Source organism: Bos javanicus, chromosome 2 (assembly GCF_032452875.1).
Source record: "Bos javanicus breed banteng chromosome 2, ARS-OSU_banteng_1.0, whole genome shotgun sequence".
Classification (NCBI taxonomy): Eukaryota; Metazoa; Chordata; class Mammalia; order Artiodactyla; family Bovidae; genus Bos; species Bos javanicus.
The window spans coordinates 67,762,743-67,790,645 of NC_083869.1; the positions used below are offsets into that span (position 1 = coordinate 67,762,743).

At 37.0% G+C, this 27,903-nt stretch overlaps 1 protein-coding gene across 3 annotated transcripts in view; it reads left to right on the forward strand.

The window, feature by feature from the left end:
* The window catches only part of DPP10 (dipeptidyl peptidase like 10), an 811,290-nt gene that overhangs the window by 740,475 nt on the left and 42,912 nt on the right, over positions 1-27,903 (forward strand). For all 3 annotated transcript variants that reach the window (XM_061439625.1, XM_061439633.1, XM_061439629.1), the window contains 4 exons: positions 15,398-15,489; positions 15,907-15,954; positions 19,469-19,590; positions 20,907-20,954. In XM_061439625.1, coding sequence (XP_061295609.1) covers positions 15,398-15,489; positions 15,907-15,954; positions 19,469-19,590; positions 20,907-20,954 — 310 coding nt within the window. The remainder of the gene's footprint in view (positions 1-15,397; positions 15,490-15,906; positions 15,955-19,468; positions 19,591-20,906; positions 20,955-27,903) is intronic.

Consider the following 27,903-nt stretch of genomic DNA (forward strand, 5'->3'; position numbering starts at 1 on the left):
TCAGGTACATATAGAAATTTAATATATAATGAAGGCGGCATTTTAAATCACTGAAAAAATGAACTTTTTGTAAAATTACTTTAGGAAAACTGGTATAGAAGTAGTTCCAGACTACCACCATAACTCTAAAATGACAAAGCTCTAATTTTAAAAATTAAACCTTACCTGTACTAGGAGAAAACACCAGTAAATTCTTTGTAAACCTTTAAACTACACATCATCTACTAGAAGTAGTATAGGAATATGTTGGTAAACTTGATTTTATAAGGAACAGAAAAAATGGGTGGAAAATACCAACATAATCAGTGTCAACACAAAATGAGAAACCAGGAAAATATATTTGCAGTATATATTTCACAAAAATGTATATAAAGAATTCTAAAATACACAGAAGATCAGAATTCAAAGAAGTCTCAATAGATAACATAAATATTAGAATCAGATAAAAGAATAATGCAAATAGCATTATATATGAAAGTGAAAGTGAAAGTGAAGTCGCTCAGAGGTGTCGAACTCTTTGCGACCCCATGGTTGCAAAGGCTCCTCCTTCCATGGGATTTTCTAGGCAAGAGTACAGAGTGGGTTGCCATTTCTTTCTCCAGGGAGTCTTCTCAACCCAGGGATCGAACCCAAGTCTCCCTCATTGTAGACAAATGCTTTACCATCTGAGCCACCAAGGAAGTCGTAGCATTATATATATTTGTGTATGCTGCTGCTGCTGCTAAGTCGCTTCAGTCGTGTCCGACTCTGTGCGACCCCATAGATGGCAGCCCACCAGACTCCCCCATCCCTGGGATTCTCCAGGCAAGAACACTGGAGTGGGTTGCCATTTCCTTCTCCAGTGCATGGAAGTGAAAAGTGAAAGTGAAGTCATTCAGTCGTGTCTGACTCCTAGCGACCCCATGGACTGCAGCCTACCAGGCTCCTCCGCCATGGGATTTGCCAGGCAAGAGTACTGGAGTGGGTTGCCATTGCCTTCTCCGATTTGCATACATACACACACACACACACACACACACACACACACACGAACATACATGTGTTCTAAGTCACTTCACTCATGGCCAACTCTTTGTGACCCTATGGACCATAGTCCACCAGGCTCCTCTGTCCATGGTATTCTCAGTCCATAATACTGGAGTGGGTTGCCATTTCCTTCTCCAGAAGATCTTCCCAACCCAGAGATGCAACCTGCCTCTCTTCTGTCTCCTGCATTGACAGATAGGTCCTTTACCACTAGTGCCACCTGAGAAGCCCCTAGGCATTAGCATATATAAACATAAAGGTACACAAAGATGTTCAACTTTTCTTCTAAGAGAAATGAAAGGTGAAATTACACCAATATCCCTGTCATAAATTGAGTTTCACAAGAAGCTCCTTATGAAATAAAGATTAGCTTGCAGGCCAGTTTTTACAGAGATAAATATCTTTGAAAAGTAGAAGAAAGCAAGATTGGGCAGAAGAATTTAAGCAGTGGTGCCATCTGAATGAAGGCCTCAGCCAACCCCACAGAGACTTCTGGACAAGAACAGCCTTTTAGAGAAGTCCCAAGTTAAGGCAAGAAGAATGAACTTCTATATTCAAGTCTTGATCAGGTTGTCCTTTGAAGGACTGTTGAAAAGAGATATGATCTTGGCAGAGGCCATTTCTTTGGTCCAGGCCATCCCCAGAGAAGACTGACAACTGAGAGCCTTTTCCCAGCAGCACCTCTAGCCACTGGAGAGATGGGTCCTTCTAGAAGGAAGTTCTGGTTGGCATCTGTCATGTCTACCATAGCAACATAGCAACATTTCTCAGATTAGCAAAAATTCAAACACTGAACAATGTGTTCTGTAACATATTCATGGAAAGACTGTACTTTCATGGATCATTTCTGCAGATCACTGTATGTCCATGGGAAAACAGGCACCTTATAATACATTACTGGTAGATGGGAAGAATGGTACTTTCCATGTGGAGGAATGTATCCCTAAGATATTTCCCTACATGTTAAACCACAAACATATACACAGGGTTAATCACTACAGCATTTTTTGAGATGTTCATCATTGGAGGATAGTTGAATAAATTATGATAAACCCACACAAGGGAGAGCTATGTAAGAATTAAGAAGAAGATACATAATAAATAATATAAAGCACATCCCACACACTCTCTAATTTATATATATATATATATATATATGAAATTAGCTTTGCATTTATATTTATAGCAATAAAATCTTAATTTTAATTATAAAAATCTCCACCAGAAAAGAAGGATAAATAAATGCCTAGTGACAAGAAGTTATTTTTTTCCTCTGTGTTGAAACAGGTTGAGATCAAGACTTCTGCCAGTGTACATGTATATGTATACATATACATTTTTAACATATTTTAAAATTAAAAAATGAGGGTATGAATTTTGAGATATGACTAAGAAAACACACACATCTGCACACACACAAGACATGTGGACATCTCTCTCGGTTTACCTATTTCTTGTAAAATCATCCAGAACTAACAACATTAGAGTAGCAAAGAGTGTACCTAAACTCAGACTTTGATATATAAACATAATCCAGTGGAAAATATTTCTTGAGCAATTATTGATTATGAGGGTTTAGCTTGAAGGGGTTCCCACTAACCCAATTTTGTTAATTTCAGTATCATAAAGAGTAACAATAAAAAGAATGACAATAATGGAACATAATATATCAGATGTAAAATGTTTATAGATGTTTATAGTAGTATCAGAAAGAGAGAAAGACAATGAACACATGTAAGCGTGGAAAAGTAAGGAAAGATCTTTAACAGAAGAATATTGTTCAGTTGCTCAGTCCTGTCTGTTTCTTGGCAACCCCATGGACTGCAGCATGCAGGCTTCCCTGTCCTTCGTCATCTCCACGAGCTTGCTCAAACTCATATCCATTGAGTCGGTGATGCCATCCAACCATCTCATCCTCTGCCGTCGTCTTCTTCTCCTGCCTTCAATCTTTCCCAGCATCAAGGTCTTTTCCAATGAATCGGTTCTTCGCATCAGGTGGCCAAAGTATTGGAGCTTCAGTTTCAACATCAGTCCTTCCAATGTATAGTCAGGATTGATTTCCTTTAGATTTGACTGATTTGATCTCTTTGCTGTCCAAGAGACTCTCAAGAGTCATCTCCAACACCACAGTTCAAAAACATCGATTCTTGACACTCAGCTTTCTTTATGGTTCAACACTCACATACGTACATGACTACTGGAAAAACCATAGCTTTGATTAAAAGAAACTTTGTTGGCAAAGTAATGTCTCTGTTTTTTAATATGCTGTCTAGGTTTGTCATAGCTTTTATTCCAAGGAGCAAGCGTCTTTAAATTCCATGGCTGCAGTAACCATCTGCAGTGATTTTGAACTGAAATAAAAGAAAGTCTGTCATTGTTTCCATTGTTTCCCCATCTATTTGCCATGAAGTGATGGGACAGGATGCCATGATCTTAGTTTTCTGAATGTTGAGTTTTAAGCCAGCTTTTTCACTCTCCTCTTTCACCTTCATCAAGAGGCTCTTTAGTTCCTCTTTGCTTCAGAAGAATACTATGTAATAAATGTAGAAGGGATGTTACAGTGAGAAAATCACTTTGAAATGATAATTTAATCAAGGAAAGGTCATGAATCATTGACAAAACTACTGAGCAGATAGTTCATTGAAGAAAACCTAGTCACGTAAAGTGCATTATCATCACACTTTTAATTTCAAGGTGAAATGTATTTTTACAAAAAATGTATCTCCCAGCTACCCTGTAAGCAGGATCATGAAAAGTGAGAAGATGAGTACCAGTGTGTTTCCTGATGTGAAGTATAAGTTCAGTTTAGTTCAGTCGCTCAGTCGTGTCTGACTCTTTGCAACCCCATGGACTGCAGCATGCCAGGCCTTCCTGCCCATCACCAACTCCCGGAGTTTACTCAAATTCATGTCCATTGAGTCAGTGATGCCATCCAACCATCTCATCCTGTGTCATCCCTTTCTCCTGCCTTCGATCTTTCCCAGCATCAGGGTCTTTTCAAATGAGTCAGTCTTTGCATCTGTGGCCAAGGTATTGGAGTTTCAGCTTCAATGTCAGTCCTTCCAATGAATATTCAGGGCTGATTTACTTTACGATGGGCTGGTTGGATCTCCTTGCTGTCCAAGGGACTCTCAAGAGTCTTCTCCAACACCACAGTTCAAAAGCATCAATTCTTCCACACTCGGTGAAGTAAAAGAGGTATCCATTATCACCTCTATAATATCCTTGCCAAAAATGTTAGTCTAAATTGTATCATAAAAAAATAGATAATCCAGAATGCTGGGCATTCTATAAGACTGCTGGACCAAGAGTCTTAAAAATGTTCAATATTTTAGAAATCAAAATATGATAGGATAACATTTACTTTAAAAGAGACTAAAGAGGCAACAACCCAGTGCAATTATCAGATAGATGATAGAAAGATAGCTAGATATATATAGATATGGAGATATTTGGGTTACTTAGGGCACTGTGGATATTAGAATATAGACTATACATCTAGATGATATTAATATTATTATTATTTGAACTGTGGTGTTGGAGAAGATTCATGAGAGTCTTTTGGACTGCAAGCAGATCCAACCAGTCAATCCTAAAGGAAATCAGTCCCGAATATTCAATGGAAGGACTGAGGCAGAAGCTGAAGCTTCAATACTTTGGCTACCTGATGTGAAGAACTGACTCATTGGAAAAGACCCCGATGCTGGGAAAGATTGAGGGGAGGAGGAGAAGGGCACAGCAGAGGATGAGATGGTTGGATGGCATCATTGACTCAATGGACATGACTTTGAGCAAGCTCCTGGAGTTGGTGATAGACAAGGAAGCCTGGCATGGGCAGTCCATGGGGTCACTAACAGTTAGACATGACTGAGCACTGAACTGAATGTTATTATTTGGGGCTTCCCAGGTGGTGCTAGTGGTAAAGAATCTGCCTGCCAATGTGGGAGATGCAAGAGATGTGGGTTCAATCCCTGGAGTAGAAAATGGTAGCCTACTCCAATATTTTTGCCTGGAAAATTCCATGGGCAGAAGAGCCTGACAGGCTACAGTCTATTGGGCCACAAAGAGCTGGACATGATTGATCAACTGAGCACCAGCACACACAATGTTATTTTCATAGGTGTGATATGCCATTTGCTTATATGAGAAAATATTCTTAATTTTGAGAAATTCACACTGAAATATTTAGAGCCAAAATAGTCTGATGTTTTCAACTTAGTTTCAAATATTCAGCATACGAATAAAGGGGGAGGGTGAATATTTGAAATATTGATGTTTGGTGAATCTCAGTAACACTCAAATGGATATTCATGTTCTGTTCATTAACGTTTCTGCAACTTTGAAAGTTTTCTTAATAAAAAGGTAGTGGGACATAAGTGGGACATGCTCCTAAGCAGCCAAGTCATTTCAGTCATGTTCTACTCTGTGCGACCCCATAGATGGCAGCCCACCAGGCTCCGCCGTCTCTGGAATTCTCCAGGCAAGAACACTGGAGTGGGTTGCCATTTCCTTCTCCAATGCATGAAAGTGGAAAGTGAAAGTGAAGTCGCTCAGTCGTGTCTGACTCTTCAAGGCCTCATGGACTGCAGCCTACCAGGCTCCTCCATACTTGGGATTTTCCAGGCAAGAGTAATGGAGTGGGTTGCCATTGCCTTCTGCCATTATGTGGGACATAATGGGATATAATTTCGTACTTATTAATTTGACAAAAAAAAATAAGTCATGAAATTAACAGTTGGTGAGGAAGTGGAGAATTTTAAGCATTACTTTACTAGCATGTGAGATGAGTGCAAATGTGAGGTAGTTTGAGCGTTCTTTGGCATTGCCTTTCTTTGGGATTGGAATGAAAACTGACCTTTTCCAGCCCTGTGGCCACTGCTGAGTTTTCCAAATTTGCTGGCGTATTGAGTGCAGCACTTTCACAGCATCATCTTTCAGGATTTGAAATAGACCATTCCATGGGGATGGTCTTGATCCCTGTCTCCTGTACAATGTCACGAACCTCCATCGATAGTTCATCAGGCACTCTATCTATCAGATCTAGTCCCTTAAAATTATTTCTCACTTCCACTGTATAATCATAAGGGATTTGAGTTAGGTCATACCGGAATGGTCTAGTGGTTTTTCCCTACTTTCTTCAATTTAAGTCTGAATTTGGCAATAAGGAGTTCATGATCTGAGCCACAGTCATCTCCTGGTCTTGTTTTTGCTGACTGTATAGAGCTTTTCCATTTTTGGCTGCAAAGAATATAATCAATCTGATTTTGGTGTTGACCATTTGGTGATGTCCACCAGTCCATTCTGAAGGAGATCAGCCCTAGGATTTCTTTGGAAGGAATGATGCTACGGCTGAAACTCCAGTACTTTGGCCACCTCATGAGAAGTGTTGATTCACTGGAAAAGACTCTGATGCTGGGAGGGATTGGGGGCAGGAGGAGAAGGGGACGACAGAGGATGAGATGGCTGGATGGCATCACTGAGTCGATGGACGTGAGTCTGAGTGAACTCCGGGAGTTGGTGATGGACAGGGAGGGCTGGAGTGCTGTGATTCATGGGGTCACAAAGAGTCGGACATGACTGAGCGACTGAACTGAACTGAACTGAGGAAGTGGAGAAAATGTGGAGTAACAGAAACTGATATTGCTAGTAGATTCTAAATTGCCACAGCTTTTGAAAATCATCTGTCACAAGTGACTCGGTGGTAAAGACTCCGTCTGCCAAGCAGGAGACTCAGGTTTGTTCCCTGGGTGGGGAAGATCTTCTGGAGAAGAAAATGGCAACCCACTCCAGTACTCCTGCCTGAGAAATCCCACAAAGAGAAGAGCCTGGTGGACTCAAGTCCGTAGGGTCTCAAAAGAGTCTGACACAACTTAGCAGGTGGATATAGATAGAAGATATATATCTTTTGACAAAACAATCTTACACATCAGTGTTGCTTTTTTTTAAATTTTTTAATTGAAGGATAATTGCTTTACAGAATTTTGTGGTTTTCTGTCATACATCAAGAATCAGCCATAGGTATACCCATGTCACCTCCCTCTCAGACCTCCCTCCCATCTCCCTTCCCACCCCACCCTTCAGAGGGGTTCTGTTGCAGAGCCCCTGTTTGAGTTTCCTGAGTCTTACAGCAAATTCCCATTGGCTCTCTGTTTTACACATGACATTGTAAATTTCTATGTTACTCTCTCCATACATCCCCCCTTCTCCCTCCTCTCCTCCCACCTTGTCTGTAGATCTGTTCTCTATGTCTGTTTCTGCATTGCTCCCCTGAAAATAAATTCATCAGTGCCATTTCTTCAGATTCCATATATATGTGTCAGTGTATGGTATTTATATTTCTCTTTCTGACTTACTTCACTCTGTATAATGGACTCTAGTTTTGTCCACCTCATTAGAACATATTCAAATGTGTTCCTTTTTATGGCTGAGTGGTAATCCATTGTATATCTGTACCACAGCTTCTTTATCCATTCATCTATTGATGGACATCTAGGTAGTTTCCATGTTCTAGCTATTGTAAATAGAGCTGCAGTGAACACTGGGGTAAATGTGTCTTTTTCAGTTTTGATTTCCTCAGGATATATGCATAGAAATGGGATTGCTGAGTCTTATGGTATTTTTATTCCTACCTTTTTAAGGAGTCTCCATACCATCTTCCATAGTGGCTGTATCAGTTTACATTCCCACAAGCAATGCAAGAGTGTTCCCTTTTCTCCACACCCTCTCCAGCATTTATTGTTTGTAGACTTTTTGATGATGGCCATTCTGATTAGTGTGAGGTGGTATCTCATTGTAGTTTTGATTTGAATTTCTCTGATAATGAGTGATGTTGAGCATCTTTTCATGTGCTTGTTAGCCATCTGTATGTCTTCTTTGGAGACATGTCTCTTCCGGTCCCTTTCCCACTTTTTGATTGTGTTGTTTGCTTTTTTGGTATTGAGTCATATAAGCTGCTTGTATATTTTGGAAATTAATTCTTTATCAGTTGTTTCCCTTGCTATTATTTTGCCCATTCTGAGGGTTGTCTTTTCACATTGTAGTTTTCTTTGTTGTGGAAAAGCTTTTAAGTTTAATTAGGTACCACTTGTTTATTTTTGTTTTTATTTCCATTACTCTAGGAGGTGGGTCATAGAAGATCTTGCTTTGATTTATGTCATCAAGTGTTCTGCCTATGTTCTCTTCTAAGAGTTTAATAGTTTGTGGTCTTGCATTTAGGTCTTTAATCCATTCTGAGTTTATCTTTGTGTGTGGCATTAGGTAAGTGATCTAATTTTATTCTTCTGCATGCAACTGTCCAATTTTCCCAACACTGCACCACTTATTGAAGAAGCTGTCTTTGCCCATTATATATTCTTGCCTCCTTTGTCAAAAAATAAGGTACCAGGTACCCATGGGTGCGTGGGTTAATCTCTGGGTTCTCTATTTTGTTCCATTCATTTATATTTGTGTTTTTGTGCCAGTACCATACTGTCTTGATGAGTATAGCTCTGGTGTATAGTCTGAAGTCAGGACGGTTGATTCCTCCAGCTCCATTCTTCTTTCTCAAGACTGTTTTTTGCTATTTGGGGTCTTTTGTGTTTCCATATGAATTGTGAAATTTTTCATTCCAGTTTGGTGGAAAAAGCCATTGGTAATTTGATAGGGATCACATTGAATCTGTAGATTGCATTTGGTAGTATAGTCATTTTCACAATATTGATTCTTCTCACCCAGAAACATGGAATATCTGTCCATCTGTTTATGTCGTCTTTGATTTCTTTCATCAGTGTCTTATAGTTTACTGTATACAGATCTTTCATTTCTTTAGGTAGTTTTATTCCTAGATATTTTAATCTTTTTGCTGCAATGGTGAGTGGTATTGATTCCTTAATTTCTCTTTCTGATTTTTCATTGTTAGTATATAGGAGTGGAAGTGATTTCTGAGTATTGACATTGTATCCTGTGACTTTGCTGAATTCGCTGATTAGCTCTTGTAATTTTCTGATAGTATCTTTTGGGTTTTCTATGTATAGTATCACGTTATCTGCAAACAGTGAGAATTTTACTTCTTCTTTTCCAATCTGGATTCCTTTTATTTATTTTTCTTCTCTAATTGTTGTAGTTAGGACTTCTAAAACTATGTTGAAGAACAGTGGTGAGAGTGGACACCCTTGTCTGTTCCTGATCTTAGAGGGAAAGATTTAATGTTTCACCATTGAGAATAATGTTTGCTGTGGGCTTTTCATATATGGCCTTTACTATGTTGAAGTAGGTTTCTTCTATGCCCATTTTTTGAAGCATTTTTATCATAAATGGATGCTGGATTTTATCAAAGGCTTTTTCTGCATCTATTGAGATGATCATGTGGTTTTTATTTTTCAACTTGTTGATATGGTGTGTGAACACCATTCTATGGTTTGCTAGAATTTTGTTGAGGATTTTTGCATCTATGTTCATCAGCGATATTGGCCTGTAATTTTCTTTTTTTGTGTTGTATTTTCTTGGCTTTGGTATCAGGGTGATTGTAGCCTTGTAGAATGAATTTGGAAGTTTTCCTTCCTCTGCAATTTTTTCAAAGAGTTTCAGAAAAATAGGCATTAGCTCTTCCCTGAATGTTTGATAGAATTCCCCTGTGGAGCCATCTGGCCCTGGGCTTGTTTTGGGGGAGATTTTTGATCACCATTTCAATTTCAGTGTTTGTAATTGGGTTGTTCATAATTTCTATTTCTTCCTGGTTCAGTCTTGGGAGGCTGATCTTTTCTAAGTATCTGTCCATTTCCTCTAGGTTGGAAAGGAACCAACCTTAGCATATAGTTGCTCGTAATATTCTCTTATGATCCTTTGTATTTCTGTTGTCTGTTGTAACCTCTCCTTATTAATTTCTAATTTTATTGGTTTGATTTTTCTCCCTTTTTTCTTGATGAGTCTAGCTAGTGGTTTACAAATTTTGTTAATTTTCTCAAAGAACCAGCTTTTAGTTTTATTATCTTTGCTATTGTTTCCTTCATTTCTTTTTCATTTGTTTCTGCTCTGATTTTTATGATCTCCTTCCTTCTGCTGACTTTGGGTGGTTTTTGTTCTTTTTTTTCCAGCTGCTTGAGATGTAGAGTTAGGCTGTCTATTTGATGCTTTTCTTTCTTCTTGACTTATGGTCATATTGCTATAAACCTCCCTCTTAGAACTGCTTTTTACTAAGTCCCATAGGTTTGGGGTCATCGTGTTTTCATTGTCATCTGTTTCTAGGAATCTTTTGGTTTCTTTTTTTATTTCTTCAGTAACCTCTTTGTTATTTAGCAATGTATTGTTTAATCTCCATGAGTTTGTGATTTTTGCTGTTTTTTCCTGTAGTTGATATCTAGTCTCATAGCATTATAGTCAGAAGACACTTGATGCAATTACAATTTTCTTAAATTTACTGAGACTTGATTTGTGGTCCAAGATGTGGTCTATCCTTGAGAATGTTCCATGTGCACTTGAGAAGAAAGTGTATTCTTCTGTATTTGGATGGAAAGTCCCGAAGATATCAATTAGGCCCATTTGGTCTAATGTTTCATTTAAGGTTTGTGTTTCCTTAATGATTCTTGGTTTTGATGATCTGTCCATTGATGACAGTGGGGTGTTAAAGTCCCCTACTATTATTGTGTTGCTGTTGATTTCTCCTCCTATGTCTGTTAGTTTGCCTTATGTATTGAGGTGCTCCTATGTTGGGTGCACAGATATTTACAATTGCTATGTCTTCTTCTTGGATTAATCCCTAGATCATTATGTAGTGTCCTTCTTTTTCTCTTATGATGTTCTTTATTTTAAAGTCTATTTTGTCTGAAATAAGGATTGCCACTCCAGCTTTCTTTTGGTTTCCATTCACATGAACATTTTATTCCAGCCTTTTACTTTCAGTCTGTATGTGTCCCTAGGTCTGAAGTGGGTCTCCTGTAGGCAGCATATATATGGGTCTTGTTTTTGTATCCATTCAGTCCGTCTGTATCTTTTGGTTGGTGCATTTAATCAATTTACATTTAAGGTAATTATTGATACATATGTTCCTATTGGCATTTTTTTTGGGGGGGGGTTTGTTTTTGTAAGTTTTTCCTTTCTCTTGTGTTTATTGGCTATGTAAGTCCCTTTAGTATTTGTTGCAAGGCTGGTTTTTTGGTGAATTCTCTTAATTTCTCCTTGTCTGTAAAGCTTTTGATTTCTCCATCAATATTGAATGAGACCTTTGGTGGGTAGAGTAATTGTGGTTGTAGGACTTTCTCTTTCAGTAATTTAAATATATCTTGCCTTTCCCTTCTGGCCTGTAGAGTTTCTGCTGAAAAATCTGCTGTTAATCATATGGGTTTTCTCTTGTATATTGTTGCTTTTCCCTTGCTGCTTTTAATATTCTTTTTTTGTGCTTAATCTTTGTCTTGATGTGTTTCTCCTTGGGTTCATCCTGTAGGAGAGTCTCTATGCTTCTTGGACTTGATTATTTCCCATGTTGGGGAAGTTTTCAACTATAATTTCTTCAAAAATTTTCTCAGTGCCTTTCTTTTTTTCTTCTTCCTCTGGGACCCCTATAACTCAAATATTGGTATGTTTAGTATTGTCCCAAAGGTCTCTGAGGCTTTCCTCAATTCTTTTCATTCCTTTCTCTTTATTCTGATCTTCAGCAGTTATTTCCACCACTCTATCCTCCAGCTTACTTATCCATTCCTCTGCCTGTTATTCTGCTATTGGATCCTTCTAGTATATTTTTAATTTCAGTAATTGTGTTATTCATCTCTGCTTATTCTGTATTTCTTGTATGTCCTTGGTCATTGTATTAACTGTGTTAAATGCTTCTTTCATTTTCTCCATTCTATTTTTAAGTCTTGGGAGGATCTTTACTATTATTATTTTGAATTTTCTTTCAGGGAGCTTACTTGCTTCCTCTTTATTTATTTAGTCTTTTGAGTTTCTACCTTGCTCTTTCATTTGTGTTTTATTTCTCTGTCTTTTCATCATCATCATTTTTTTTTTCTAAATTGGTCCATTTGAGGTCTCCTTTTCCCAAACTTTAGGGTTGTATTACTTCTTTTTTTGATTTTTGCCCTTGGAGGGAAATGTTAGTTGGGTGGTTTGTGTTGATTTCTTGTTGGGTGACTTGTGCCTGTGTTCTAGTGGGAGGAGATAAAGTAAGTAATTACAGAAATACTGGGACATATACATACACACTTCCACATATACAGTTACAACCAAAGCGTTCTAAAGAAAAAAAGTACAAGAGATTGACTTGGTGAGCCAGGGAAACCAGAGGTGATATCAACCAATTGAAAGAAGAGTTAACTGATTCTCAGTCTGATAATCTGAGCACAAGCAGAAGGCCAATTGGGGAATATAGCATAGAGAGCTCAACAATTTAACTTGGTGAAAGCAGAGTGAGGGAAAAAAGGGAGAATAAAAAAAGAGAGGAAAAAGAAATAGGAGAAGGGTGGGAAAAAAGAAAAAGAAGGGATGGAGAAGAGGGAGGACTAAAAAATAAAAAGAGAAAGAGAGAAAAGAAAAAAATAGAAAAGCAAAGATGAATAGACATGTGTGGGAAAAAATATATTTTATATAATATATATATATATATATATGTTCAGGAATATATATATATATATATATTCCCTACAGCCAGTAAAGAACAGTAGGAAAAGCAGATGAATGTATCCAAAACAAAATCCAAAAAACTCATCAAGAAAAAAGAAAATAAAATTAAAAAAAAAAAAAGTGAGGAGGAAAAAAGAAAAAAAAAACCTAAAATGAATTTGTTCTTGCTTTTTTTTTCTTGACAGAAAACACAAAGAGGAAAACTCTACAGAACTGCAGAAGGCTAATAGGGAGGTGGAAATATGTAGGGGGAATAAACCATATGATTTATAAGAAAAAAAGGAAACAAAATCTTAAAATTATTATAATTTTTTAACAAGGAAAACACAGCATTGCAAAAAGCTAATGTGATAGTGGAAATATGTTGGGGAATAAGCAGTGTGATTTATAAGAAGAAAAAAATCTTAAAAAGATTTTTTTTTTTAATAACAAGATAAAAAAGAGGAAAACACAACACCGCTAAATGCTAGTGTGAAGGTGGAGATATATTGGGGGAATAAATGGTGTGATTTATAAGAGAAAAAAGTGAAAAAGGAAAAAAAAATTAAAAAGGGTTTTCAAGGTAGTAGTTGTTGGTTGTGGAGTTTGCCTCTGTGGATGGGGTTGGCTTAGTGTCCTGTGATGTTTTCCTGGTTGGTGGAGCTTGTGCCTGTGTTCCGGTTGATGGAGCTGGATCTTGTCTTTCTCAAGGGCAGTGCCGTTTCCAGGAGTAGATTTTGGAGTGTCTGTGGGTTAAGTTTGCCTTTGGGCAGTCCTAGCTTTTGCAGTGTTGCTGCTGCTGCTCCTGCTAAGTTGCTTCAGTCGTGCGAGTCTATTTTCACAGCTGCTTCAAAGTGTCTCTCTCAGCATACATGCAGTGCAGCCTACATGTCCCTGGGATCATTGCTGGTGATTCAGTTCCCCTGTCCCACCCTGCACTGCTGGCAGAAACTTCCTAGGTAGGTGCTTGTGTGGATCCTTCTGCGTCGCCGCGACTTGTGTGGGATTCCCTCAGCCCCCTAAGCTCATCCTCTGTGTCGCAGGGCTGTGTGCACTTGACTCTCAGTTCCCAAGGTCCACCCTCTGCGTCGCGAGGTTTGTGTACACCTGTTTCATCTCACTGCCTGCACTCTTTGTCGTGGGGGTTGTTCTTCCAGCTATGCCGGGAGGGTTGTGTGCGCTGCCCAAGTTTGTATGCCTTCCCACTATGGGAACCCTAGTCCTGCCCTTTGCGCAGGCTGTGTTTGTCTGCTTGGTACCTGGGCCTGCCCTGTGTACTACTTTCTAGCTAGGTTCATCTGCCCCATCACACTTGCTACCTGGGACTGCCCTCTGTGCTGCAAGGGTTGTGTGTGCTGGCTGGGTTTGTATGCCACACCACTCTCGGTTCCCAAGCCTGCTGTCTGTTTGGGGTCACAGTCCATGAGCTGTTAACGAATTGAGAAGTACAGCTTTCTCTGTTTACTGCCCTCCAAATCTCTGATTTGGAGATGGCAATGGCACCCCACTCTAGTACTCTTGCCTGGAAAATCCCATCAACAGAGGAGCCTGGTAGGCTGTAGTCCAGGTGGTCGCGAAGAGTCAGACATGACTCGGAGACTTCACTTTCACTTTTGACTTTCATGTATTGGAGAAGGAAATGGCAACGCACTCCAGTGTTCTTGCCTGGAGAATCCCAGGGACAGGGGAGCCTGGTGGGCTGCCGTCTATGGGGTCGAACAGAGTCGGACATGACTGAAGCAACTTAGCAGCAGCAGCAGTAGCAGCAGCAGAAGTCCCTGATTTTCCAAGACTTCGTAGCTCCCCTTTGGGCCTATCTGTGAGGGAGTTTCCCTGTTGCATGGGAACTTCTGTTTCATGGCTCCCACCCTCCTCTGGGGTACAAGTTCCTGCCCAGAAGTTCTCTGTCTTTTCCCTTTTGGCTCCTTTCTCTCTCCTACCTCATTTCAGAGAGCTTAGCCTGTCCCTCTGGAGGCCTGGGGTCTTCTGCTGTCACCTAGAGATTGCTTTGTAGGAGTTGCTCCATATCTTGATGAGTTTTTATGTATTTGGCGGGAGACTGGTGATCTCCCCGTCTTACTCCTCCACCATCTACTCTGTGGTCCCTCCAGGAGTTTTCCCACTTACCAGCGTTTGTTTCAGGAAAACCCTGCCACATGCACAAGGAGACATTAATAAAGTAGTTCACAGACAACTTGTTTTAAAGAGCAAAAATTTGGAAAAACTCAAATATCAAAAAATAAATTTTTCTGTATTCATGCATACAATAAATTACCATATAGCAGTGAAAATAAACTATGTCTACAAGTATCAACATGAATTAATCTCAGAAGTAAATTATTGAGTGAAAATAGCAAATCTATCAGTATTATTCTCAGTACACATGCTGCAAAGGTTAAAAGTGTATAACACTTAAAATCTATTTGAAATGAAGTTTGTTCTAAAAGTTTTATTCAAAGCTATTCAAACCGTTTAGCTGTCGATCATTTAGATTAACGTTATCAAAGTCCTGTGTCTATACTAAATGCCAAGATGACTTCCTATGTCAAGGTGATGCTACCCATGTAGTCCTATGTGGAGATGTTTTGTGAATTATTTTCCTACAACATAGGAATAAAGGTACTGTCTTGCCTGTAACTATGGTTATGTGAATGTGTATTCATTCTTGAGATTAAAAACAAGAAACTCAATGTTAACTGAGAACTAAAGAATTAAAAGTGACAGGGGCAGTTAGCACTTTGGTATTGACCAGACAGATGCTATTTAAATAAAAGGGAAATCAATATTTTCTATTTCTTTGCAGAGTAAAAGTGAGCAAATTACCGTGCGGCATCTGACATCAGGAAACTGGGAAGTGGTAAAGATCCTGGCGTATGATGAAACTACACAAAAAATGTGAGCGTTTTTGATTCTCTAGTCAAGTTGGAAGTCAGTATTGTTAAATGCAATCCTATCTGCCAGATTTATTTTTGCTTACCATGGTCCTAATCCAAGTAGCCTGGCCATGTAAAAAACAACCTTTAAGACTCTCCTGCAGCTTCACCCAGAAAGATGCTTACACAGACACATTTGCACAGACACATGCACGCACACACACACAGAGTCACACTCAGAGAGATTGTGAGAGACCATAGAAAAAAATGTATGACAACATTTTAAGAAAAGAAGTTTCCCAAATGGATCAAAGCCCTGCTGTTGAATAATAGAAAAGCTCTTGCTTATTCTTTGGTAGTTGGAAAATTCAAGTGAAAACTCAGTGTTGCAAAAATTGATTGGTGCCTGAGGTTTGTGTTGTTTTTTTTTCATGGGCAGTTACTTTCTGAGCACCGAGTCATCTCCCAGAGGGAGGCAGCTGTACAGGTAAGCAGTGTGAGAGGACCTTCCTGCACAGGTTGGTTACTCAGGGGCCATCCACACAGCATAATCATAGGATGGAAAGATCTGAAGTTGCGTTTTTGGTATGACTAGGAGAGAGCCAACTCAGTATGACAAAACGTCATCTCTAGACCATTGTGAGCCTAAAGGTTTGCAACTGGAGTGGAGACCATCTTATTCCTCCTTTATTTTTCCCTCACTTGTTTTTATCTTTTCAAAAAATCTTTTTTTTTTTTTTTTGAGGCTTGCGTCTCTGAATGACACATACCACTAGCATTTCCTTATTTCCCAAATAGCTTTTCATTCTGCTATGCCTCATTTAAAGTTTTCAGTATATGAGGCCTTCCCTGATCAAACCAGTCGATCCTAAAGGAAATCAATCCTAAATATTCATTGATTCTGAAGCCAAAGCTCCAATACTTTGGCCACCTGATGTGAAAAACTGACTCACTAGAAAAGACCCTGATGCTGGGAAAGTTTGAAGTCAGGAGGAGAAGGGGATAACAGAGGATCAGATGGTTGGATGGCATCACCAACTCGATGGACATAAGTTTGAACAAGCTCTGGGCAGGATGGTGGACAAGGAAGCTTGGCATGCTGCAGTCCATGGGATCAAAAAGAGTTGGACAGGACTGAGCAGCTGAACTGAACTGAATTGGTGTCTCAGATGGTAAAGAATCTACCTGCAATGAAGGATACCCAGGTTCGATCCCTGGGTTAGGAAGATCCCCTAGAGAAGGGAATAGCTACCCATTCCGTACGCTTGCCTGGAGTATCCCATGGACAGAGGAGCCTGGTGGGCTATAGTCCACGGGGTTGCAAAGAGTCAGAAATGACTGAAGGACTAAGCACATATGCAATACTGTACACATGTGATTTATCCCTGAACAAATTAAAGCATTGTGGACATTTAGTAGAGTAGATCAAGTGGCAGTTTTTCTCTCCCCACTCTCAGAATGTGTAAAATCCATAGATTGCTATTTAAGCCAGCCATGGCCCTTGCTTACTAAAATAGAGCTGTGGACGGGGACTATTTTCATCTCTCCAATTTTCCCAGAGGAAAAGCTATATTCATAAAAGGGTTTAAGGTCATACCTATTTAGTATTAAAAATGCCTCCTCACTCAGAAAGCTTTCACCAGGGCTTCCCAAGAATGACTTTCATTTTTGTCTGGCAAGCAACTTATTAATTCTAGACTTCATATATCCTTTCTAATTTCTGTTTCACAGATCCATTTTTAAAGTGTCAAAACTGCCATGGCATATTCTCAGTGGAAATTCATCATGTTTGAAGCAGTGTCACCAGTGATTCTTACCAAGTAGCCTAGACTTTCCTTTGAGAGCAAAAATGCATGTTTCAAGTACCCTTACTCACTCTAATTCACTCACACACTCTTATTTATGCATAAATCACTGTCATCTGAAGTGAGCCACTCCTCGTTTTAATCACATATCGCAATATGTCATTTTCACATTCTTTGTTTTTCTCTCTTAGAGTCTGGAACACATGTTCTCAATTCTAATGACTTCCAAAGGAAGAACAGCTATTTATTTAAAGAGACTGATTCTAATTTTAGCTTAGACATCTTGATTAAAGTATTGGTCACTTTCTAGTTTTGGTTACCTAAAACTTATCTTTCTTAAAACTTATATTGTGGTTAATATTGGCAGTCAAGAATAATCCTTTAGAGAGATAGAAATACTTGACTGATATTTTATTTCCCCCATTTTGTAAAACTCTTAAAGAAAAATGAGTGTCAGAAAATTACATTTGGCTAAGTTCAGCTAATGGAGCTGCCTCATCCTCTTCTCCTTTTTTTAGCCTAAAAATGTGACTTGAGTAATAATGAGTTCTTAGATTTGTGTGCTTGTCCTATGGGCTTCTCAGACAGTAAAGAATCTGCCTTCAATGCAGGAGATTTGGGATGGATTCCTGGGTCAAAAAGATCCCCTTTGAAGGAAATGGCAACCTCCTCCAGTATTCCTACCTGGAGAATTTCATGGACAGAGAAGCCTAGCAGGCTACAATCCATGGGGTCACAAAGAGTCGAACATGACTGAACGAGTAACACACTTACGGGTTTCCGAGGTGGGACTAGTGGTACGGAACCTGCCTGCCAGTGTAGGACATGTAAGAGACACGGATTTGATCCCTGCATTGGGAAGATCCCCCGGAGAAGGGCATGGCAACCGACTCCAGTATTCTTGCCTGGAGAATCCCCATGGACAGACAGCCTGAAGGGCTATAGGCCACGGGGTCACAAAAAGCTGTACATGACTGAAGCAAATGAGAACACACACATCTCTAGTGACTGAGGCAAAGCAGTACAACAGTCAATATATCTGTGGCCTACACTACTGTAGAAGACTCGGTTATAATGAAAATTTACAACCAATAAATTTTTCTTTAAATGGCTCATCAAGTGCCAGTTGACTTGACTATAAGATAATGTTAGTGTTTAACCCAAAAAACTCAATCATTGTCTTGTCCAGGTCCATAAAAATATTAATTGGTTGATTTAATCTATAGGATTAACAGAATCAGAATTGCTACCATATTCAGTGTCATAATTTTGTCTCAAAGTATGCTTTTCTTTGTTTTTAGTAATTTCATAATCTAAATAATGAGAAAATACAAATATAAATTTTTTAGGGAACTTGGATCTTAAAAATTATATGACAGAGTAGAGAGAGAAAAGTTAAATTCTGTGTGTGATTGCCACACATTCATAGTCTCTCGGTGGCAATAGTTGTGCAATATTGTGACTGAAATAAACCATATACTTGAAAACTGGCTAAAATGGTGAATGTTGTTTTACCACAGTTTAAAAGAAAAAAAAAAGGCTATGATTTATCATAAGGATGAAACTAGCTAATGCATTTAAGTGCCTATTATATTGATCACTTTGGGTGTAAAGGAAAATTTGGGTTTATAATGAACCCAAAATGTTTCAAGTGTGAAGTTGTGACTTCGTGAAGTATAGTATACTATGTGTTTTATTCCAAAATGAAACTGAGAATATTTTGTCCAGCCAAGTTTAAAAAATGTATCATTAGCAGTGTTTTTGTCTAGCAGCACAGATAATTTATGATTATTCATAATTTATTAGTTCTCTCAACTAATATTATTGCTAGTGACTATGCTTGTCTGTGTGGGTAATTTCTTTTTAGACTGTACAAAGAAATATCTATAAAAATATAACTAAGAATAAGTTATATTGAGTCCTGGGAAAGTCAGTTTCTTTAAAGCATATATAACTATATACATGCTACATATGTATAGGTGTTTGTAATTTTAATTTTTTTACTGAGAAGAAAAATGTGTATGTCATAACATTAGTAATGGAAATTGACTTTGCATTTTTATGATAAGTGATAATTTATGAGGAACTTCAATGTAAGTAATACTGTAACATCTTTATGTTAATATTAAAATAATGATAACACATATTTAAGTACATGGAACAGTAGTATTTCTCACTTTCTTCTTCTTTCCCCAGTGCTTCTACTGAAGGCTTATTGAATCGTCAATGCATTTCATGTAATTTTATGAAAGAACAGTGTACATATTTTGATGCCAGTTTTAGTCCCATGAATCAACATTTCTTATTACTCTGTAAAGGTAATAATTGATTTCTGTTAAAATTTATTTTATCAATTTTGTTTGATCAGTTTCTATTACTATCAGTAGTAACGATTACCCTCGATCTACGATTTTATATTCCTTGTTTACACAAGTTTTTGTTAAAAAGTAATAAATAAGGGTCTTTTGTGATATAAATTTTATCCATTACTTTATTTAAAAGACAAAAATTGGGAGTAAGTCAGTATATATACAGGTACATGATCAATACGTGCTATTTTATATGAATATTTTTTAAAAGTGATAAACATTTACATTAGCAAAGTCATCCTAGAATAATAAACTAATTTACCTAGACTTTAGGAAAAGCAATACGTGTTGAAATAATGGCTTTGTTGTTAAGAAATGGCTTTGTTGTTAATTCTTTGGGTCTAGCCTCCTTAAATTTTGAGAAAGTGTGTTCACCCCAGTTATTTCTTCTATATGATAATAGTATGCTAAGTCTTACCTAGTGGTATAGTATGTCTAGGTTATACTAGTAGGAATCATTGTACCTTTAATAGGATACTCTGATGAAATGGGAGATATCCTCTTATAATGCAATGGATTGAGTGTTACAGCTTTAGCTGGTATCTTGTGCAGTCCTGTTTTAAGATACCATGAGGAATAGACCAATACTTGCTCTTTTTCATTATTTTTTTCTCTTGACACCTTACATAATCAAAAAAGAGAAGTACTTGTTTGATGACACCAGAGAAAAACCATTAGCCTCCAAATAGAGTTCATTAGGGAAGTGAAGTTTCAAGATAACATCTTATAGTTACACCTGAATTGTCCAGTGTATTTGAAATAATATTCCAGTTAATATATTTTTAAATTAATATAAGATTAGCTTTGAAATTTAATTTGTCTTGTGGATGGAATATTTCTAATATGCACGCATTCTTTCTTTCTTGGCTGAGTGGTAAATAGAATTTAATCTTGGATGAGAGGGTAAAAGGTCACAGGTTTGGGAATCAACTGACAGATCAGTGACTCTTCTATTAAAGACTAGAGAAAAAGACAGTAGGGTGCATTAGATTGGCTAAAACCATAGAAATACTGATATATATGGCATTTTAGAGAAGGGAGGATCTTAGCAATAATCTTGTAAATAGTTTATTTCCCCATATTTTTTACTTTTCTGAATAAAATATGCATAGAAAGGAGTGAAATCTAATAATCTGATTTCTATTTCATCATGTTTTAACTATGAAATGCTTACATGTGGAAAAAAAGAATTCTGTCATCTAGCCTTCCAATAGTTATTATTTAGATGTCTTTAAAATGTTTCTACATATATTTCTAAAATCCAGGTCCAGGGGTTCCAGTGGTCAGCCTACATAGCACAGACAACCCAGCAAGTAAGTACATGAACACAACAATGCAGAAGAATCATGGTTGGCATCAGTCTTTGATATGATCTTATTCATTTTGAGTTTTGTACTCTATAGAACCGTCTTCAAAGGAGCCCTCAGATTGGGGAAAGAGGCATAGGTACCATCGATATGACATTGTGTGTGTAAGAGAAATAATAAAGCAAATAGGTCGGGCTGCCTTATAATTGGAGTTGGATCTTATCAATGTATGCCCGAAATGGGGTATCTCCTGTATCTAAATTGACTGAGGAGTGATTGATGAAGTTCATTTAGGTACATTTCAGTCTATTGACCCATTAGGGCTCTGGTTTATTCTTTCTTGAACCTCATGCAGATTATTTCTCCAGATCAACACACTTATTTTAGAAAAAAAATATGAAAAATATATTGTTTCATATATTTTATATCCTATTTATTTTAGTTATCCATGACTAGTTTTACATATTCATTTATGTTTTTATATATTTATTAAATTGTCCATTATCTATTGAGTGAAGACTTTATTAGGATATATGGCAGAGATTGGGTGTTCATTGCTAGTAAGATGTGGTCAATGTATTTAAGAACTTTGACAGTAAAGAGTATAAGCACAAACACGATTGAGCTGATCTGAAAACTGAATAGCCAAATTACTTCCTGACTCTTTTTTCCTTATTTTCATCTATCCTTCTTTTCCTTCTTTAATTTAAAATTTTTATTTAATCAATACCCTCATGCTGTAATGATTTATCATAGACTATTATAATCTATTGTGAAACTTAGTCTCTCAGTCATGTCTGATTCTTTGCAACCCCATGGACTATACAGTATATAGCCTGGAATTCTCCAGGCCAGAATACTGGAGTGGGTAGCCTTTCCCTTCTCCAGGGGATCTTCCCAACCCAGGGATCAAACTCATGTCTCCCACGTTGCAGGCGAATTCTTTACCAGCTGAGCCACAAGGGAAGCCCAAGAATACTGGAATGGGTAGCCTGTCCCTTCTCCAGTGGATCTTTCTAACCCAGGAATCGAACCTGGGTCTCCTGTGTTGCAGGTGGATTCTTTACCAACTGAGCTCTTGATTATAGGAAATCCCATAATCGATTGTAATTGAGGCTTATATTTATTAACACATTTACTCCTCAGAACACCCCTGATATTGTTAATTGCATCACCCGCTTTTACAGATGAAGAAATTGAGTCCCAAAAAGGTTAAAAAACTTGGAGAGAGTCACTCTAATATAATAGATAGCACAGGTGGGAATCAAATAAGACATGCTGACTCCAGAATAGGGTTTATGATCATCACTGTAAAGCTTATTATATTGTTTTTGTCTCTCTCATGACATCAGTTCAGTTCAGTTCAGTCACTCAGTTGTGTCCAACTCTGCGACCCCATGAATTGCAGCACGCCAGGCTTCCCTGTCCATCACCAACTCCTGGAGTTCACTCAAACTCATGTCCATTGAGTCAGTGATGCCATCCACCCATCTCATCCTCTGTCGTCCCCTTCTCCTCCTGCCCCCAATCCTTCCCAGCATCAGAGTCTTTTCCAATGAGTCAACTCTTCGTTCACATGAGGTGGCCAAAGTATTGGAGTTTCAGCTTTAGCATCAGTTCTTAAGTATGAGTCTTACTTAAATGCTTTGACTTAAAGGAGAGATAATATAAAAATGTAATGCTGAAGGACAAATACAATTTTTAGAGGACAGAGGAAGAGTATTTACACTTTTCAAATATCACCATATGGAGACATCCAGCCTCATAGAAAAAGACAAAACTTCTAAATAGCGAATGGAGTTTTGTGTGATTTTGGAAATCATTTAGCACATCTTCTGGTTTCTACTTATCACTGTAAATCCTAAAAAGATTATGGTAAGCATATTAAATCTGTTGAATATTAACACTGAGAGCAACAATAATGATAATAAGGGCAGTATATTTGATAAAATGGAAAGAAGATTGAATTTCACAGATACAAAAATTAGTGTATAAAGTGAGTCTGTCACATATCTTTTGTGGGTATAATCTCATAGAATCTATTTCCTTGTAAAAAAAACTAGCAAATGAATTTTCTGTGAGGATGAGCTATATTTGCAACATAGGAATTACTTGATAAACAACTATTTGTGTTACAATGCATATTCTGCCAAAATGATAACTTTTTTTAAATTTCCAACCTGAATTTAATTAAATATATTCTATTGTTAAAAGTGGATGTTGTTGTCTAATAACTTTTGTTACAAATTGTGACACACTTTTGTTTCAGGCAAATCTTTCATATTTTCTCATTTATAATTCTGTTAGTCTCAAGATCAAGAAAATAAATGGACTGTAAACAGTGATCAGGTGCTTAATTTTATTTTCTAAAGACAACTATTTATTTATATAAAATTTAAATTTGATTGTAATTAAGTTTTTGGGTTAATGGATCTTCAGGTTAATCTTTATTAAACTAAGTGAAAGGTTAGAGGCTCAGTTAAGTCTGACTCTTTTCAACCCCATGGACTATAACTCACCAGGCTCCTCTGTCATTCTCCAGGCAAGAATACTGAAGCAGGTAGCCATTCCCTTCTCCAAGGAATCTTCCCAATCCAGGGATGGAACCTAGGTCTCTTGTATTGCAGGCAAATTCTTTACCATCTGAGTCACCAGGGAAGCCCCTGCTAAACAAATGAATTAGTCATAACTCATTTGGGGACCACGAGAAGTACAATAAAGCATCAAAAGTATATTGAAAAAATGAAAAAAAAAAAAAAACCAAATATGAAAACCCTTTAAACTCACCAGTTATCCAAAAATGCAAAGTAAAACACTACCAAATATTTTTTCCTAACAAATTAATAATATAAAAAAATTTACATTGCTAATGAGGCTCTTATAACTTGCTGGTAGAAATATAAATTACAGTAAATCTTTTGGGAAAAAATAGCCATAAGCATTAAATCTTTTGTATCTATTTACCCTATATTTTTCTTTTTTATTGGTTTATACTGAGAAGATAATTCTAAATAGAGAAAATTATAGATGTGCTACTGATAATAGTGAAAAAAAACACAAATAATGAAAGGTGGGATTTGTAAATAAACTTTAATGGCATATTAATTTGTGCTCTGAATATCTTTCATTAGTCTTTTCAGAGCCACTCTTAACTGTTTTTTCTCTCCCGTGGTCTCTACCCAAGAAAGATTTTGTTTTGATGATTTAAGTTCTGCAGCTATTTATTGACAATTGGATTCAGCTAACGCAAATCCTATAGGTGACTGAAGAGAGGCAGAAAAGTGACTTTGGAGTCTGTATTTCTCCAGCATTATCCCTGTGGAGTCACCCAGGCTGCTGTGACTCTTGGGTGAAAGTCACTGTGGGTCTTTCATGCAACCATCTCCAAGTAACTGCTCTCTCTGACCTACACACCAAACCACTGTCATGAGCCCTGGGTTGTGGTACTACCCCTTATGATCCCTGTGCCATTTTCCTATATTTGTAAATGGTCCTTTATTAAAATTTCATCAAATTGTTCTAATAAAGTTGCCATTAGTTCCCCACTAGGATTAAAAATAAAAATATGTTTTTATTTATTTATTTATTTTTTTTTGAGATTGGTAAAAACCTGTCTGCCAATGCAGAAGACATAAGAGACGCAGTTTTGATCCCTGCATCGGGAAGATCCTATGGAGCCGATTAACAGTGTAATGATAGTTTCACGTGGCCTGTGAAGGGACTCAGTTATACATATACATGTATCCAGTCTCCTCTAAACTCCCCTCCCATCCAGGCTGCCACATAATATTGAGCAGGGTTCCCTGTGCTATACAGTAGGTCCTTATTGGTAATCCATTTTAAATATAGCAGTGTGTACATGTCCTTCCCAAACTCCCAATCTGTCCCCAACTGATTCTGAACTCAGTTGTCCAAGGACCACATTCTGAGAATCTTTCTCTTTCATGGTGCTGTGACCTCAATCCTCAACCCATCTTCATCATTTATCTTTAGCAATGTGATAGACACCTCATTTTTTTCCCCATTGATGGGTCTTCGCACTGTTGTAGGAAATCAATTGACCACATATGTACTGGTCTATTACTGAACTCTCAATTCTTTCTCAATGTATGCATGCATGCTGGGTCTCTTCTGTAATGTCTGACTCTGCAAACCCAGGGACTGTGAACCGCCAGGCTCTTCTGTCCATGGGACTCTGCAGGCAGGAATGCTGGGGTGGGCTGGAATGTCCTCCTCCATAGGATCTTCTGGATGCAGGGATCAAAAATATGTTTTTAAAAGTCAATTATTCAAAACTGTTTAAGTTATATTTCTAAATGATTGTGCAATTCAAATACTTATGCCACTTTAAAAAAAGTACTTAAAAATGCATATAAAAATTCTGGAAGACAACATTTGCAAACAGTAAAAGGTCTTGCATTTATGTGGCAGCCTTTCAGGTGATTTTTTTGTTCTCTTTTCTTGAGTACTTTCCTAATTTTCTACAATGAACATATATTATCTTTAAAATGAAAAAGAAACCCTTCATTAACATGTTCAGTGACTTGGAAAATGTATAAATATGCAACATTTTACTTAGTATTTCAAAAGTCCTTTGTCTTATATTTCTATGATTCTTTTCCTCTTTTATATTTTCATTTTTCTCCTTAATTATTCATTTATGCTTTATTTCTTTTACTTTAATTTATTTTAGTCTCTTTCCTTTCTTCTTTTCTCTGCATTGTATATCTTTCTTCTCATCCCTCCTTATACTTCCTTTCTACTTTCTTATCTCACCCTCTTTTCCTTCTTCCCAACTTTCTGTTCTCACTTTATCCTCTTTTCTTCCCCAATCCCACAATTATATCATGTCTTAATAGTGTCTTCTCTTTATAAAGTTTCACAAAACTTTGTATGAAATATGTTTTCTGAAAATACCATGAAAAAATTGTTTGCTTTTGAAAATGACTTTATTATCTTCTGTATTTTTTCCTTAAATAGAATTTTATTTCTCTGTGACCATGAATTGATTTTTTCCCATGAGCAGATAAATATCGTTTGATTTAGAAGTAAAATTTTCAGCTACCTCTTATCTCATGTAATTTAATTTTTCCTGTTCATTTTTGGTAATAAAAAAGAACCATGATAAATTATTCATATATTACACTCATATCAATACCTCTAACTCATTTAGTCAACTAATCATTTTAATACAATAAACATATTTTCCACTTTAAAAATCCTTATCCAATAAGATGACTTCTAGTTAAAGGTATAAAGGAAAAATTAACAGTCTGTAAAAACTGCTGCTTATGTAGTTAACAAATATCAGATGATTTCTTTTGAATCCAAAATGAATGCTTTTATCAATGATTAGGTTTATTAAGTGCATTTTTATGACAGGTCTTAAACATTATAAATTCTGAATCCTTAACAAAAGTATATAAAGTTGAAATGTTCACATTTTAAATTTTATAATTGAGTGTTTGGGATAGATTCCTTGAAAATATACTATATTTAATAATCAGAAATTTCTTATATTAAGTCGATAGAAGAAATCTCTGGAATCAGCTAATTTCCCAAATTCGTATTATAGAAAGTGATACTTATTTATAGGAGAGGTGGTTTGATGTGTCTGAAATTCACACAGAATTCTCAGTCCAAAGCAAGAATCAGAAAATGTAATGCTTGTAATAGAATATAATAATTTCTCTTGTAGAAGTGTGCACCTTTCAAAAAAAAGAGGGGGAAATCAGTGGAAAGCATTTCTGGAAGAAAGAATGTGAATGCACAATCATGACACATGAAATATTTACATTTGCAAGATAAAAATTGTTCAGTGTGGCTGGAACAAAACATTTAAGATAAAAACAAAAGATATAGGCTACAGGGCAGGCTGGAACCAGATCATGAAAGCCTTATGTTTCATTCTAAGGAAATTGTACTTAACAATAAAGTATCAATGATAAGCCATTGACAATCAAAAATAAATATTCTTACTTGGCCACAGAGTACATGGAAGTAAACATGGGCTCTTAGCCAAAAGACAGAAAATAAAATAAAATAATTTTTTTTAAAAAAGCTGTGTAAAATACATGAAATAACACCTTTCAAACGTGGGACAGTAGTCATGATAGGGTAGTGATTCTTGAATGAAAGGAAACCAATGAGATTAATGTGGCAATTGCCCTGGCTTTCTGGCCAGAGTTATTTTCTGAAATCCAGTGTAATGAGGAAGAATGAAATAAGTGTATAAGAGTACCTCAGAAACAATGGAGACAGAAATTAAACTCTGAAGGGTTGAAGCTTTTGGAATGTTGGGAGGGTAGATAACACTGGAACAGAATTCCCTGGAGGCAGAGAAAGAACACCAGGAATCTGCATAGAGCTGTGGGGGATCATCTGTTGCTGAAAATACTTCGCTGAGTATGCATAGGAAGATACTTTGTGCTTGGGAAAGCCAAAAGTCACACAATGCTGGGGTATATTAAAGTTCCAACTAATCAGAACACTGGAATGTTTAGAAGAGATCCCAGAAGAGTCATGCCTTTTGTAGTATAGCTTAACAAGTCACACTAAATAAAATATTTTTAAAAGCTTTTAAATAATTAAGCTGACCTCCAAATAGCTTAAACATCTGCTATAACAAAGACCAACAATTTATAAAAGAACAGAACAATGTTTAGAACTCAACAATATAAATATCACAATGATTAGAATCCAATAAAACATTACTGGTTATGTAAAGAAGCTAATAAATATAACTAGCTAGAAAAAAGAAAGCCAGTGAATTGAGACAGATTCAGATATGATGAAAATTATGGAATCCCCTAATGAGTACAATAAATGGGCAATTATAAAAATATTGAATGATATTAAGAAAAAATGAATGTAGTGATAAAATAAATAGAATATATTTTAAGTTTAAATATATGAAATTAAAACTTTACAGAAAAATATTGCAAGCAAATTAAAC